This window comes from Falco rusticolus, chromosome Z (genome assembly GCF_015220075.1).
Source record: "Falco rusticolus isolate bFalRus1 chromosome Z, bFalRus1.pri, whole genome shotgun sequence".
NCBI lineage: Eukaryota > Metazoa > Chordata > Aves > Falconiformes > Falconidae > Falco > Falco rusticolus.
This window is the reverse complement of record NC_051210.1, coordinates 53,117,800-53,132,680: the sequence shown is the minus strand read 5'-3', so window position 1 is coordinate 53,132,680 and position 14,881 is coordinate 53,117,800. Positions and strand designations below refer to the sequence as shown.

The window sequence follows — 14,881 nt, the reverse complement described above, 5'->3', positions numbered from 1 at the left end:
AAAGACTTTAGTAACTTATTCTTGTTGGTCTATCACTTAGATATCACACTAACACTGATGAGTTAATGAGTACACTCAAACTTTGGGCTGTCCACAACACTTCCTGCTACATGCTCAGCCACATAAAATTTTTAAATACATAGACATAAATCTGTAAATTTCGACGAAATCTGGGTTCATTACTTGTTCTGCTCATATACAAATTTTTGGGAGTGGGATTTAAAAGGTTTGCTAAAATAATAGAATATGTAGAAGCCCACATTGTAGAAAACAGTTCATATGAAATGCCTACAATCTTAATGTCTTGAGAAGCTACACCTAAGGCAAAGAGCTTCAACACATTTACCACCAGGATATGCATATTGTAGAGTATTGATAAATAAGAAATTGGGAAAAACAGTCCCTAAGCAGGCAGCAAATCATACTACACAACCTGATCACCACTTTCACTGAAATTTGCATGTGTAACCAATGACAGAGACAATAATAACCTTGCATTTCATCAATACCACTGAGTGACAATAAGCTCTGTATTTTATTTCATCTTTTCCAATGACTTGCTGCATGACTCTTAATAACTGGTTTAATTCATCTATTTTTGCACCGAGAGAATTTAGGTAATTGTACTAACTTAACAGCCTTCCCAGAGTGGGAGGATTCATTTCTTCTATTAGTTTTGGTTTTGATTTAGAGCATAGCATCTTTACTGCTGAGCATCTTTGGAGGGACGCTTTTTATGGATCAAGCTGTCAAAATTATAGCTGAGGCAATCCACACTTCCAGCCAATATTCAAAATATTTTAAGATCCTGTAAACACAGGTACAAAAAGATTTTGCTTCTTTCAGGAAATACTCAGCAAACTATATAAACAGATTTGTATTATTATTTATATTTATTCCACATTCCTAAACCTGGCATTTCAATCAGCAGTAAATAACTATCTTCCATACTCTTCGGTCTTTCTAAACAGTTTGTGCTTTTCGACATTGAAGTCCTGCTTATTTTGTTTTCCTGTTGACTTTATTTTCCTGTCTTATTTACAAGAGGCTCTTTTAATCACTTTGAAAATGTTCAAATAACCATCATCTATGGCTGCCTTATTAATATGTAAGAAGCCAGAACTAGAGGTAGTTGGTACGCTGTAATCCTTGTAATTCCTATTCCCCAGTTTTTGGATGACAAAAAGACTGGTTTTCAAATGTGCAGACCATTTTAAGCTTCAGTGAACAAGGAGTAGTAGCTCTCAGCCTTACTAATTGAAGGTATCCCAAAATGAAGTTCACAAAAATTTGTGACCTTAGGAATTCACTCTGAAAGGGGCAGGACAGTAAACTACGTAAGCTATACCAACACAGACCTGGAACGAGGAGGGCCCATCTCACAGCTTACTTCTATCAGGATTAACATATACATTCTGATGACTGTGTTATTTTAAGGCTTTCTAAAAGATCTGGTCTTGACAAATACTTCCAAAGAATCCCTGTCTCTTTCTCTTCATCTTCCTTACTCCCAGAACTTTCAAAGGAGCTGATGTTTTTCATTTCAGAATTTGTTAATTCATACCTTATAATGCCTAAAGAGGTTTGCTACCTTGCAAACAGCATGGAGCCCTCATTTCCCTGGAACTGAGCTCAGCCTGTTCCCAGGTAACCTTTGCAGTTCCAGCTCCTCGCAGTCCTAAACTGAGGGTTTAACCTCAAATAAAGATTAAAGTTTCTACCTATTTTCAATAAAATTTGCCATTTATCTTTCTTAATTTTCATGTTCTTGACTTTCACACACAAAAAAAGTAATAATTTCAAAAGCTCTTTCATTGCTCAAAACACACTTTCTTTGATATTCAGGTTCTTAACACTATCCTTTTTCTTTTTAATGCCACCTTCATAGTGCCATAGATACATATGTACTCTCCCTGCAGACATTCTCCCTGTAGATCTTCAGATATTCTAAAAGTAATTTTTCTTGCACAGACCAAAAAAGTAATTCTGGCCCACCCAAGTTGGCAGTGCCATAGTAAGGTCCCCAGTTTGCATTGCAACCATCTTTTTACTTTGGCAGACTCAGACATCTCTTTGAAAGAAAATGTTTTTGTCTGCAACAAAATAGAAAGCAGAAATCTTGACTTAAGATGCTTTGAAAGGAATTCTGGGCTTACCTGCAATGTACAACCATAGGTCCAGCATCAGGTGGGTTGCAGGTCTTGACTCGTCGCAGGAAAGCTAAGAATGGCGTTGGGTGTTCTGGGACACCATGGTCAGGCCAGGCAGTGAACTGGAATTGCCTCACTTCCCTTTTCTCACTTGAACCATTCTATGAAATTTAAAAAAAAGTCATGACAAAACTGCCACTGGATGCAATACTGGCATTTTAAAATGAAACAACTGCAGAAGCATATATTCCAGCAAAGTGTATTTAAATTGCATTTGGGTTCACAGAGAAACAGAACTCATGCTACGGAGGGAAATTTTTTTATATTCTGTATTGCAGGATTCCAACAATGTTAAGAACTTTAACAGTAACACATCGCCATAAGTACCAGAGCTTTAGTTAGTATTCCATTGTTAAACGGTTTTTCGTAGTGAGAGCTCTGTGTTAACTTAGAAAACTCCATGCTGTAAGAAAAAAATACTCTATAGACTGGAGCAAAAAGTCTCATTGTTCAGTGCTGCTAGAGGGAAATGAGGGAGAAAAGTGGAAGGAGGGAAAGGGAAGAAAGGGAGTCAGGAAATAAGGGAGAAAGACAGGGAAGGCAGGAAGCAAAAGAAAGAAGGAGGGCAGGGAGGAAAGAAGGAGAGAGTGATGGGATGAAAGGAAGGAAGGAAGGAAGGGAGGGAGGAAGGAAGGAAGGAAGGGAGGAAGGGAGGGAGGAAGGAAGGAAGGAAGGGAGGAAGGAAGGGAAGGGGAAAAGAAAGGGAAGGGGAAATGGAAGGGGAAAGGGAAGAGGAATGGGGAGGGGAAGGGGAGGGGAAAGGGGAGGGGAAGAAAAAGGAAAAGACAGAAGTTGCCTACATTTAAATTTTAAAAGTACATTGTAAGTATATAGAAGTATACATACCTTGTAAAGTGCAAACGTACGAACGCAGTAGGTTGCCAATTCAACAGTGTCTAAAAGCGTCACTTGGATTAGTCCGTAAGTTTCTGTGCCTCTGCTCGGCCAGTACTGATCACACTTCACCTGTAGTGAAAAAGAGGTAATTATTTAAGACATTTCAAACTGACATTTAGTACATAACGGAGTGTATATCACTGCAGGTTTTTAAAGTGTGTGGAGATAGAATGTTCAACAACTGCTAAGGAACTAACAGAAGAAATTTGTTTTGTCACCCACAAGAACTGCTCTTCTGGTAGTAGCCCTTAAGTATCTTCTTCCATAATGGATATTTGTGAATTCTGTGGGGCAGATGATGAAGAAATACTAGTAATTATAGATAAACAATTTATTATAGCTAGATATGACCTGTATCTTCAGTAATTCATCTTTCACAGTTCAGAATTTAAGAACAGTATTAGTCCAGTAAAGGTAGACAGACAATTTTTTGAATAATTGCCATATTTCACCCACTTCCTATGTTTAGTCCAAAAACATATAAACTGTTGTTGAGATGTTAATATTTAGTATATATACAAATATCTCAGTAAAAACCTGAAGTTTTTAAGAAACAATTTTAGCACACAGATCAACAACTAAGAACTGTGAGAAAACACACTTTTTTTTTTCTCAGATCAGTGTTACGAAGCATATAACAAAGCTGCGGTCACAGGCATTTAAAAAACATGGTTTGAAAGAGTTCATTCATCACATTTTAAAAGACACAGGACATTTGTTTCACAGAAATCTCCATTTAAACTCACGATATTTTAGAATATTGAGCTGAAATAGTACTGTATAAAATGATGCATAATAGTACCATATGTTTATCATCATTGCTGAGGCTCAATAATTTGTTTCAGTTGGAAATGGTATTTATGATGAAAGCTAATATGAAAAAAGAAAACTTGAATGCCTAAAACAATCAGAAAACATGGTAGAAAGTAGTATGTGAGTTAAAAACTGAAAATATTTGCCTTTCGGTGACTGGTGAAACCAAGACCATCTCCATTCTATTTATAACAATACATTCTTATCAGTTAGCCTTGCATACAGTACAGAAAAGAGGTGTACTCTGAATCCAGTAATAATACACTGCATTTGTTTAATGTCTTCATTAATGACTTTAAGCCAGACTCATAACAAATTCAGTGAGAATACACAAACTGTGAGAAACACAAAAGCTGATTAAAGCACAGTATTTCCCACAAATATGTGAATTATTATGCTAATCCAAGAGGAAAACTGATGATTCCCCCAAAATAGAAAATTAAGATATGCATCTTTGAAATTCATGTGTTCTCTAGGTTTCTTAGGCTGCACAGTACTTATTGAAAAAAACTTAGTATGCTTTCATACTCCCCAGTCCCGAACAGCTTTTGCTTCCAGATCATTTTATTTTGAGGCTCACAGGTCACAGATCACTAATGGTTCACAAAACACAGTCTGAGAACAAGTAATCTAGATAAAGATGAGAAAAAATTCTAACTGCTGAAGCAAGTGATTAACATTAACTAGAGGCAAAAAAAATGGAACAATTTTTTACAGGAATTGATAATTTATAGATAATGTATTGGAACAAAGAAACTAAAAATGTTTATTGATAATACAGTCTTTAAAATGGGATTAACAGTCTATAAAATACTCTTATTAAGAGTAATTAAGTAAATAGTTCCCTGTGCCATTTACTGAAATAGTGGAAGAGTAACTATTGCAGGTACTTCATGAATATCAATGATTCACTTGCAAGATTCTTAATACTAAAAGAAGCCCTTCTGGTCTTCTGCAAATCAGACTAAAATATAAATTTACAACTGAGTTATTTCAATATAATATAATAGATTTAATTTCACTTTATCATTGATATAGACACAGTGTAGCTTGTGTCTATATTGGTTAGCTGTATTTTAGGCAAGTTGTGGTTTATTATTTATTAATTCCCACAGAATGACATAATTTTTTTCATGGAGAATGTTGATACACAATAGCTGTTGTTTGTAATCTTAGCAACTACAGGTTTAGTATAAATAGCTGACAAAACGTGTTGGGTTTGAATGATTATTGTTTTCAGAAAACCATTAAAAATGGTAGAAAACTCTATGTACTTTTAATAAAATGAATACAAAAAATAAATGTCTGGTAATGCTTTTGCATGCCTAAATGTGTAGTCCTCTTTACGTTGCAGTTCCCAAATGTAAATTGTACACTCATAGAAGCAGTGTCAGCTTCCAGAAAGCATGCCTAAAAAATTAACCAGTTTTCTCACTAGAAACACTTCATAAAATCAAATTCCAAATGTAATAGAGATAAATAAATATTTAACAAAAACATTAAATGGAAATTAAGAACATAATAACCACCATCTTTGCAAAGAATAGAAAATACTTTTTTATTTTCATTTTGTATAGCAATCTAATGTTAAGCATGTACTCAGATTTAGAAGCCTGTAGCAAATTGTTCCTTTTCAGTCAATCTGGGAGAAAATTATGTGCCTACTCTTGTAGGTGAATATTTTAGGAGGTTTATTTTTTTTCCATTTATTAAGTTTATCTAACATAAACTCCAATAATTTATATATTTTTAAAAATACTTTCTGTGAGAGCTAGCTGATGCAGAGGACTGATGCTGGAAGCAGACACTAACTGTTCAAAGATTTAAACGGTCTGTAGAGCAGTGTATATATTATTTGAAAGTGGAAATAGATGAAAAGAAATATAAAATTTTTAGAAAGAAAACCTGATTTCGAATTGATGTGGATTTGACCCTCTGGAAGAGTACATGAAACGTAAGCTGACATCTTTTACTTCTTTTGCCTCCTGATTTTTCTCAGAACAAGAGGTCTTCTTCAGAGATGAGCCCTTACCTGCTCCTACACTCTTCTGCTCTGTGATCATAAACCTTACATTCCCAATACTCCTAACAATTTAGAATCCAATTTATCTTTGTGAGAGATCAGAACGATGTTTTCTATTGGACCTCAGCAGCAGCAGAGAATCAAATAATGTAAGTCCATTGTTAAGACACTATTTCCTGAGACAGAGTTTTTGTTAAATGTTTTGTCCCATTTTAAGATCCCAGTTTTCAGGACTTAAAGTAAGTTTATTTTTCAGAAGTTACATATTAATATTTTTTCAGGAAAAATTAAAATCATAAACTACTTGAGTCATCCATAATTTAACACTAAATGTCAACAAGACAATTTTGAAATTATTTGCCAAATGTTTTCGTGCTTTTAGCTCTTTTTTATTTCCCTGTAGTATGGGCAATTTTTTCCTCACTTCTGTACATTTTTTGGAAAACAGACAACTTCAACATGGTAAGGTATGGTAATGATAAGGTGACCTCCTTCAGAAATAGAATTACAAGGTTTATTTGTTTTCAGAGTTAGTTTGTAATATACCTTTGGTGAATTTCTGTCCCCCTCACCTTCCTTTTATCCACCCAGCTCCCAGTTCCAAGGGTTGATTTTTTTCCTCTGCAGACTATATTCACCTTCACTCAGTGAGAGCTTTTCTGTGTCACTAACTGTTCGCGGTTACAGAAAACACCTTTCACCAATAATTCTCTAATGTTCTCTTGCCTGTCACTAAAGATGGCAAGATGAACGAAACAGACACATGAACACAAAAACACTCACTGGTGATTTCAAAGAACGTTTGTTTTTGGTTTTTTTTTAAATAAATTCAATTACAAGTAATGACAAGCATACGTTTTACTACTGCTTTCACTTTCTCATGATACTACATTGCATACTGCCAAAACCACTACATCTGAGATCAGAGCAGCTCTCCGAGGAATACTAAATGTAGGATGAAGTCTTTTAAATACCATATAGTAGACATAGCTAGAAGACATGACTAATGATAGACACATTCTCTCAACCTGCCTGTCAAACATACACACATTTTCTTTCTCTGTATTTCTTCCACTCAGACAATGCAAATCCTTGCTCTTCGTGGAAGTACAAGCATTCACTGAAAGTAAAGCTGTAAGAAAATGCAAGTGCTTTCTTTTCCATTAAAAATTAGAAACTTGAGACCATTTCAGACTTGAGGGGTTCAAGTAGCTACAGAGTTCCTAACAATATATGTAGGTATTCACAGTTCAACAAGTCACAGACACTAGAGACAGCACTGCCATGCATCAACAGAGATGAAGGAAGTGTTTCTCCATATGAACATATGAATACAAAGATTCCTGACATTCAAGGCTAGAGAAATAATTTTCCAGTATAAAGTTACATCATTCAGGCTGAAAAGACCCTTTGGGTGATTTTTAACACATGAGCCAGCTGTTACAGGCCATCTGAGATTATAAGGACAAAATGCAGACCAGGAAAGAGACAGCAAATTAGTAAGAGGCAGATTCATGTAGTGCATTCCTTGCTGTAAGAACAGCATATGAATTATGATCAATCTGGAATAGGAAATAACAGCGGTACGTAACAAACTTCTTGCTCTGGCTTTCTTAATAATAAAAGTCTTTTGCAGACAAAATTTTCTAACATTTTCAGATGGTCTCCCTTCAAAAATCTCTACAATGATGTGGAATAATAATTATGAAATAAAAAAAGGTTGTGCCAGTTGTTGGTGATGGAAACTGCCTCAAACCCTATCAGGCTAGTTTAGTGCCTCAGACATTCCATCTATTGTTCTGCCTCCAAGCAGTTGCTACTCTGAAGACATTTTGTTTTTTGCAACAATGCACAATTGCCACTTAAAGATTATGCTGATTTCAGTCTACAGATTGTAGGCACTGACACTAGTATCTGAGACGATCCTGCAAAGATTTTTTTTAAAAAAATCAGAATACAAACCCACATTTTTTAGGACTTATTTGATCAAGATTAGTTTAAGTGTCACTCATTCTCTTTGGTCTAACTATAAATGACAGATTAAAAATATAAACTCCTATTCAGAAATAAAGCTACAAATAGAACAGTTTAAAATTTTAATTTTGCTTTCAGAGAGGCACAGAATTTAATAGGCTTCTAAGTTCTGAAAAAAACTGAGCGCCAAGCCCCAGACAGACAGACCCTTCTAAGTCTCACCAAATGTATTCCCAAAACAACTAACCACTTCTGAAAATTCTGATTCTTTGGATCAATCTTTTACTATAGAAAAAAGAACATTTGTGCCCACTGGTCTCTAATGATTTATAATAGATATGTACCTGTGCCTACGTAAAGGCAAAGGCATTGCTGTTTAGCCTGGAGAAAGGGAGGCTGAGGGGAGACCTTATCTCCTCTACAACTACCTGAACGCAGGTTGTAGCGATGTGGGTGTCAGTCTCTTTTGCTAGGTAACAAGTGATAGGATAAGAGGAAATGGCTTCAAGTTGCACCAGGAGAGGTTTAGACTGGGTATTAGGAAAAAAATTCTTCACTGAAAGGGTTGTCAAGCACTGGAACAGGCTGCCCAGGGAGGTGGTTGTATCACCATCCCTTGAAGTACTTAAAAGGACATGTAGACATAGTGCACAGGGACATGGTTTATGGTGGACTTGGCAGTAATAGGTTAGCGGTTAGGCTAGATGATCTAAAGAGTCTTTTCCAACCTAAATGATTCAATGATTCTATGACTGTTGAAGCTCATCTGAACTGAGTATTTGGAGTTTGAAAACTAGGTAGAAAATAAGCCCTTCTGCAGCACAATATATTTCTAAGGTTTTAAGTACAGTAGCCTTGAACAAGAAGTTCCAAGCAGGATTTGGAGACAAATGAACTTTAGACTAATCATTTAATAACAACCTTTAGTACTCTAGTAAGTCTGTAAATTGATCCTTATTACACACTTTCTGAAATTTCTGGTGTATCATTAATAGGCTAACAGTTAATAATGAAAGAGAATTGATAATTAAAAAGATAACCCCCAAACTTTTTCCATTCTGGTCCTTATAACAGAGTGTGGTACGGTTATTAAAACAAAAGGAATCCAATATTAAATGGAATTTTGGGCATATTTGAAATGTGTTCTCTACCTTGTCTTTCATCTTCATATATAACAGCCAAGAACATTTCAAAACTATATTGCTGACATCAATGTGAAATACCCTTTTTGAACTCTTCCTAACAGCAGGGAAAGACGAATCTTAGTGAATTCATTTTGAAGGATAAGTCAGTCAAATAGTTAAGTACAGCAGGATTTTCCAGAAAGGACTTGAAAAAGTTTCTACAAATGCAACCCAGGGGAAAAGTGAACGGGCTGACTACTTTTTTCTTCATTCTCTTCTTGTACTCAGGGCCAATCACTGTGTACAGCCTGAATAATCCTTTCACTGAACAAGATATTGCATTGCAGTATGAAGAACACACTGAAGAATTTAGATTACTTTCAAGTGCTCTAATGAAGATTTTGTATTGTCCATACAAGAGAGTTATCTCTTAGTTGATACGAATATTATGTAAGAAAGTGGGGGGGGGGGGGGGGGGGAGGGAAGGGGGCAGGGGCTGGAGGAATCAAGAGTGAAACATCAGAAAAAAATTCTATTACTCTTATGGTATTGGTTGTCCAGAAATCCAGAAGTGAATGGATGAAATCACATGAAAAAGAGAAATGGTACACTGGTGAACATTCTGGGGAACTTTAGAGGTTTCAGTTTGGATTTTGATTTTTGAATGGAACTTTGAGTGACAGTAAGCTTTCTATTGCTACTTTAATACATGGATAAAATTCTTGAAATGTGATATTAACCAGAAAGACCTATTACCAACATGTGCCTTTCAGTAGCCAGCTGTATCCAGCTTTGTAACTGATGGAAAATGTAAATCATAATATTCTCTTTCAGAGACACCTGTCTGAAGAACTTGAATTTTCCAGATGTATTTTTCACCGTAAAGGAGAAGTGGTCAAGAGTCTTTCACTAGGATCTGCTAAACAAGGAAATGTGGGGTTACTTTCAATAAACAGTACTGAATTTGTTTAGTGACTTTTTCAAGCCTGAAATGCATTGAAAGAACTCCCCGCACTGAAGTAATAAGTTGGAATGCTAAACTAAAAATGAACTAGTCATTGCATTTAAAAAAAAAAGAAGTACAGAATTTTTGATTTTGCAAGGAAAACTTCTAACTCAAAATGTCAGTGACCAGTCTTTAAATATGGCATATTCCATCTGTCTGTACTAAGAGAATTATATGAGGGAGTAATGTATGTCTTACCCCAAGTACAAAGCAAATGAACTAAGCAAATAAGGTCAAATTAATGTTACAATATAGTTTTGACTATACCACTTGCTATACACCTGCCTCAGGGAAAAGGAACAGCTAACAGAAATCGCTTATTTTATGGGCAGAGAACCACAACATAAAAAACTGGATGCATGCCTTGAAAAATACCTGTGGCAGTACCAGGTATTGCCACATCATTCCAGGTAAAATTCTGGTATAAACAGTTCTTGAGAGCTTACAGTGGAAGAGACACCACAAAATATCCTATGGAGTTTACTCCATTCATGACATTGTATTTTGGAAGTTCTTTAACAGTTTAACGTTAATCAGCTTTGCTGCAAAGTTTATTTTTTCCTCCTAGAGCCCCACAGGCGGGGAAAATAGTTGATTGCCATGAAATTTTTAACAGCCTTTCACATCTTGAAGACTGTTACATTTTCCTTTGCTCTCTTTATATATAAACCAAATACAATTCTTTCTGTCTTTCCCCATACATCACTTCTCCAACATCTGATCACTGTTCTCTTCCAGATTATCTGTAATTTAGCAACATCTTTTCACATGGGGCATTCATTCTGTATGTCCTCAACTGCAAACGCGTATAAGCTGAAACAACCAGACATGGCATGCCAAAACTACTTTCAGCCTATGTAGTGGTGTTACAGCATTTCTTTTCACACAAAATTAACCCTGCTCAAATTACAGCATTTCCACAGCTATTTTGCTGGGTGACATAACAGTCTGAGTTTTAGCCGAGGCACAGTGCTTCTACCTGTAACATGACTAGAAAAATAAACTTTAAGCTTTATTTGTGTGCAGTCTTCGCTGGTATACAACTAGGATCCAATTCTTACATGTATTAAGCATGACCCTGCCCCTGCACTTCTGAGAATCCTTCGATAATGAATCACTATATGGTTAGAGTTTTACAATTCTGACATGGCAACTGGTGACTTCAGCTCCTAAAATGGTGTAGAAATTCTTGGGACTGTGGCCATTGCTTTCTGTTACAGTGAAAAAGCCCCAGTACAAACCTACACATTTTTATTTTTATTTTTGTAAATCTGGTGAATGCACGGTCTAGTTGACTTTGGATTTTTCTGGGTTTTGGTTGTTTGGTTTTTGTTTGTTTGGGTTTTTTTCCCCCAGCTCTCTCATTCATTCTTCTTCTGACTCATATCTTAGCATGCTGAGCACTAAAGAAGTGAAATAAAACTGTGAGAGTACATCATTGACACAGAAATTACTGGTTTGCCATTAAAATTAGGGAATGAACAATGACAAAACTGCACATTTAATTCTTCTTTAGTAACAAAATACAACTCAGTATGGAAGAATGCCATTGCAGCACACATTCTATATGCTAATGTGCCTGCTGGGAGAGATGTTAACTTACTTCTTACCAGATAAAGATACACATATTTTTCTAGTTGCTGGAAAAAAAACCCTTATAATTCCCTATGTTTAAAAATACCTGTGCTGCCCAATACTAAACATCAGTGCAGCTTTTATGCACAGATCAATTACATTTTGTCTAAATACAATAGAGTACAGCTGCTCTTGGGAGTATATTGATACAACCTGTCAAAATTGTTAAATGAATGTATTGATGACTTTTCTACTCATATTAGTGAAGATGTCTTATTGTCACTTATTTTTGATCCAATATGTTGACAGGTAATAGCCCCAGTATTACCTGTCAAAAGATACTTGGGAGGAAAGATATTAATTTTGTTGTTGAAGCCCTGCACAACAAATGTAAAACTACCTTAATCACATTAAACTCTGCTGCGCAGCCTGTATTTTTCTGGAATATCTTAATGCATTTCATATAGACAAGAAAATAATGTTCTTCGTTTTCTTTGCTTATTACTTACTGTTGTGCATGTACCAGTGCTTTGTCTTAGATACGAGGTCAGCTACATTAAATATCAGTGCCATCACTCTGCCATCAACAAACCAAGATTCACTAAAAATGTCAGAAATTTGTGCATTTGGAGTAGAAGAATTCAAGGTTCTCCCCAGACCTGCCTTTATCTTTTCATTCCTATAGCAAGACTTAGAAATCTTTGGTGGACAAAAGTTTGTTTCAAAGCTATTCTTACAAAAGAGTCCCAAGGTACAATTCTACTTTCCACTGTGCTTATTCAAATGATTTTGGGGTTTGTACTACTTGACTCTGGAAAAAGCTTTGCTGATTTAATTTAATATGTACTCCTTAACAAAAACCCAAACAAACTTACCCACCAAACAAAACAGAACCCCAACAATTATTTTACCCTGATTTTCACTTTCAAGACACACATCTTCATCTACTTGATATTTCTACTGTAACCCAATCTTTCTTTTTCTAACACATGGGATAGTCTATAAATTATAAAAAAAAATGAGTTGAAAGACACAGATGCAGTGTTTTGACTTGGGAAGATTCAGACCTGTTGCATGACACTTGGAATGACAGAAGTACTTATTTAGCAATGCAGCAACCACAGGAAAAGTCTGCCTGGCTTTTCTTGGGACTGCGCCAGTGTTCCTGACTCTCTCAGGTATTAGTGACCAGTTGAGAGAAGTTAAGTCCACAGACTCTTAACTATCCTTAGATGGTCTAATGGAACTGATACAGGACCCATGCAAATAGTCCCACCTATTCCAATACTGAGCAACAAAATCTGAGACAGGATATATGACCTTTCTACTGGGTTTGTTTCTACATCCTCCTTCCCAATGAAAACTCAGAATTCAAGATGTTGAACCCTGACAAACTAAGATGATTATTCTTGGCTTACATTTTTATATATTCTTGGGTTATAATACAGATATCCACTTTCTGACAGTCAAATGACAGACAAAAAAAAATCAGGCTAACAGAATGCCATAAATGTAGTTTTCCTGTGTATTCACTTAGTCATTAGCAAATTTGAATGAAGCTGATAGCATCAGTATGAAAAAGCTTTCCTCATCATTATGTAAGTTCAGAATCTGGCTTATATTTTAGTAATGTCTATGGTCGTTATATTGTAATTTAGCTTTGACCTTATTGGGTTTTTTTGACAGAAGACTAATACTAGGCACTATGGTCCCAATATACAAAATGTAGCCAATGGGGTTAAGGAGGGAGGTAAGTATTTTCTATCAATTCTAAAACAGCACAGTAAGTGTATTCAAGATAAGGAATTACATAGCAAAGAGGAAAGGACTGAATTTTCTTTCAAGTGGACAATGTACAACAGTATCCTACTCCGAAACGAGACAGGACTAAATGTTCCCTGTTTGAGGTAATATTATCTTTTGCTATGAAGTTTGATTCTCTGTCTTCATCTGATCATTCACGCCATTCACTACAGCACACTAGTTCTCAGAACATTCAATCAATTCAGAGGATAAAAAAAAAAATGAAAATTGCAACAGGGTTGGGGTTGGAGTGGAAGACAGTGGGGAAGAGGTACCGCACATTAATACTTTACAGCTTTCCTTAGTGTAACACAACTGCTTATTTTAGTCTTTAATTTTCAATGTTCAATACTGTTCTTTTATTTCATTTAAACTCATATATGGGACAAATATGCTACCAACACTGTTCCACACACTGCCAGTGTCTATAATATTTTTTGATATAAATTATGTGCATGGTGGCTGAATGATGGGACTGACTTTCTCTCTCTAGTCTGGTTTTGGTCAAGTGAGATTCAGGTGATGACATTTCATATGAAACCAACAAAGTGTGAAAGGTTGTAAGTGAAAGAACTTCTATTTTCCTGCAGCTTCCTTTTAGGCAAACAAATGAATAATGAATTCACTGTAACATCTTCATTTGACGTGCTCAGCTGTAAAATATGTATATTCTCAAAGCTGAAGTTAGTCAGACATCTAACACATGCTAATGAAGCAACTCTGTTTCTGCAGATGCAATTAACATCCTCATCTTTATCTGTGCAGTCCAGGTTAAAAAGGCTGATATCAAGCTGCAGGACTACATAATGAAAAATGCAAGCTAAACAGAAATGATGACATGGAGATGGAAAGCAGATGAAGTCCCAGAGAGAAATGATCATGCCTTGCAGCAGGAATAATGATTAGGCTGCCAAGACACAAAAGTAATCAAAACGGAATCAAAGGAAAAAGAGAAACAAAATTAGCAAAGATCTTCACCTCTAATGATATGTAACTGTGCTTGTATTTCATGTTTGAAATTTCACTTGGTCTCCTGCTATAAGGATATGCTATTTGAAATGATAGCATGAGATAAAAATGATGAAATGTTGCCATCATATTCTTTTCTCACACAGGGATTCCCACTGCTGCCTCATCATCAATACCATTAATTACATTACATGTAGATATTGTATTAGATAACTAATATATGATTAGATATTGATGAGGTAACTGAAACACCATATTCATAGAGTTGCAGAGACTAAGATTTGAGCTGAATTACGTACTCAATAGCTGGTCTCTTATGCTCTGCATTGAGTGCATCAAACTCCCTTGACCTATGAACACAGAATAAGCTAAATTATGCACAAAAAAATACGCAAACATAGGCATTGAACGCACGCACAATCCATTGACTAGATTGTCTGGTCTCTCATTACACTCAGGGAATGTCTTGCTGCTGAATGCTAATCAC

General features: G+C 35.7%; 1 protein-coding gene across 1 annotated transcript in view; it reads right to left on the bottom strand.

The window, feature by feature from the left end:
• The window catches only part of PTPRD (protein tyrosine phosphatase receptor type D), a 376,747-nt gene that overhangs the window by 35,397 nt on the left and 326,469 nt on the right, over window positions 1-14,881 (bottom strand). The window contains exons 24-25 of the mRNA XM_037374079.1: window positions 3,057-3,176; window positions 2,157-2,311 (exon numbers count right to left, since the gene is read on the bottom strand). Of these exons, the coding sequence (XP_037229976.1) occupies window positions 2,157-2,311; window positions 3,057-3,176 (275 nt within the window). The remainder of the gene's footprint in view (window positions 1-2,156; window positions 2,312-3,056; window positions 3,177-14,881) is intronic.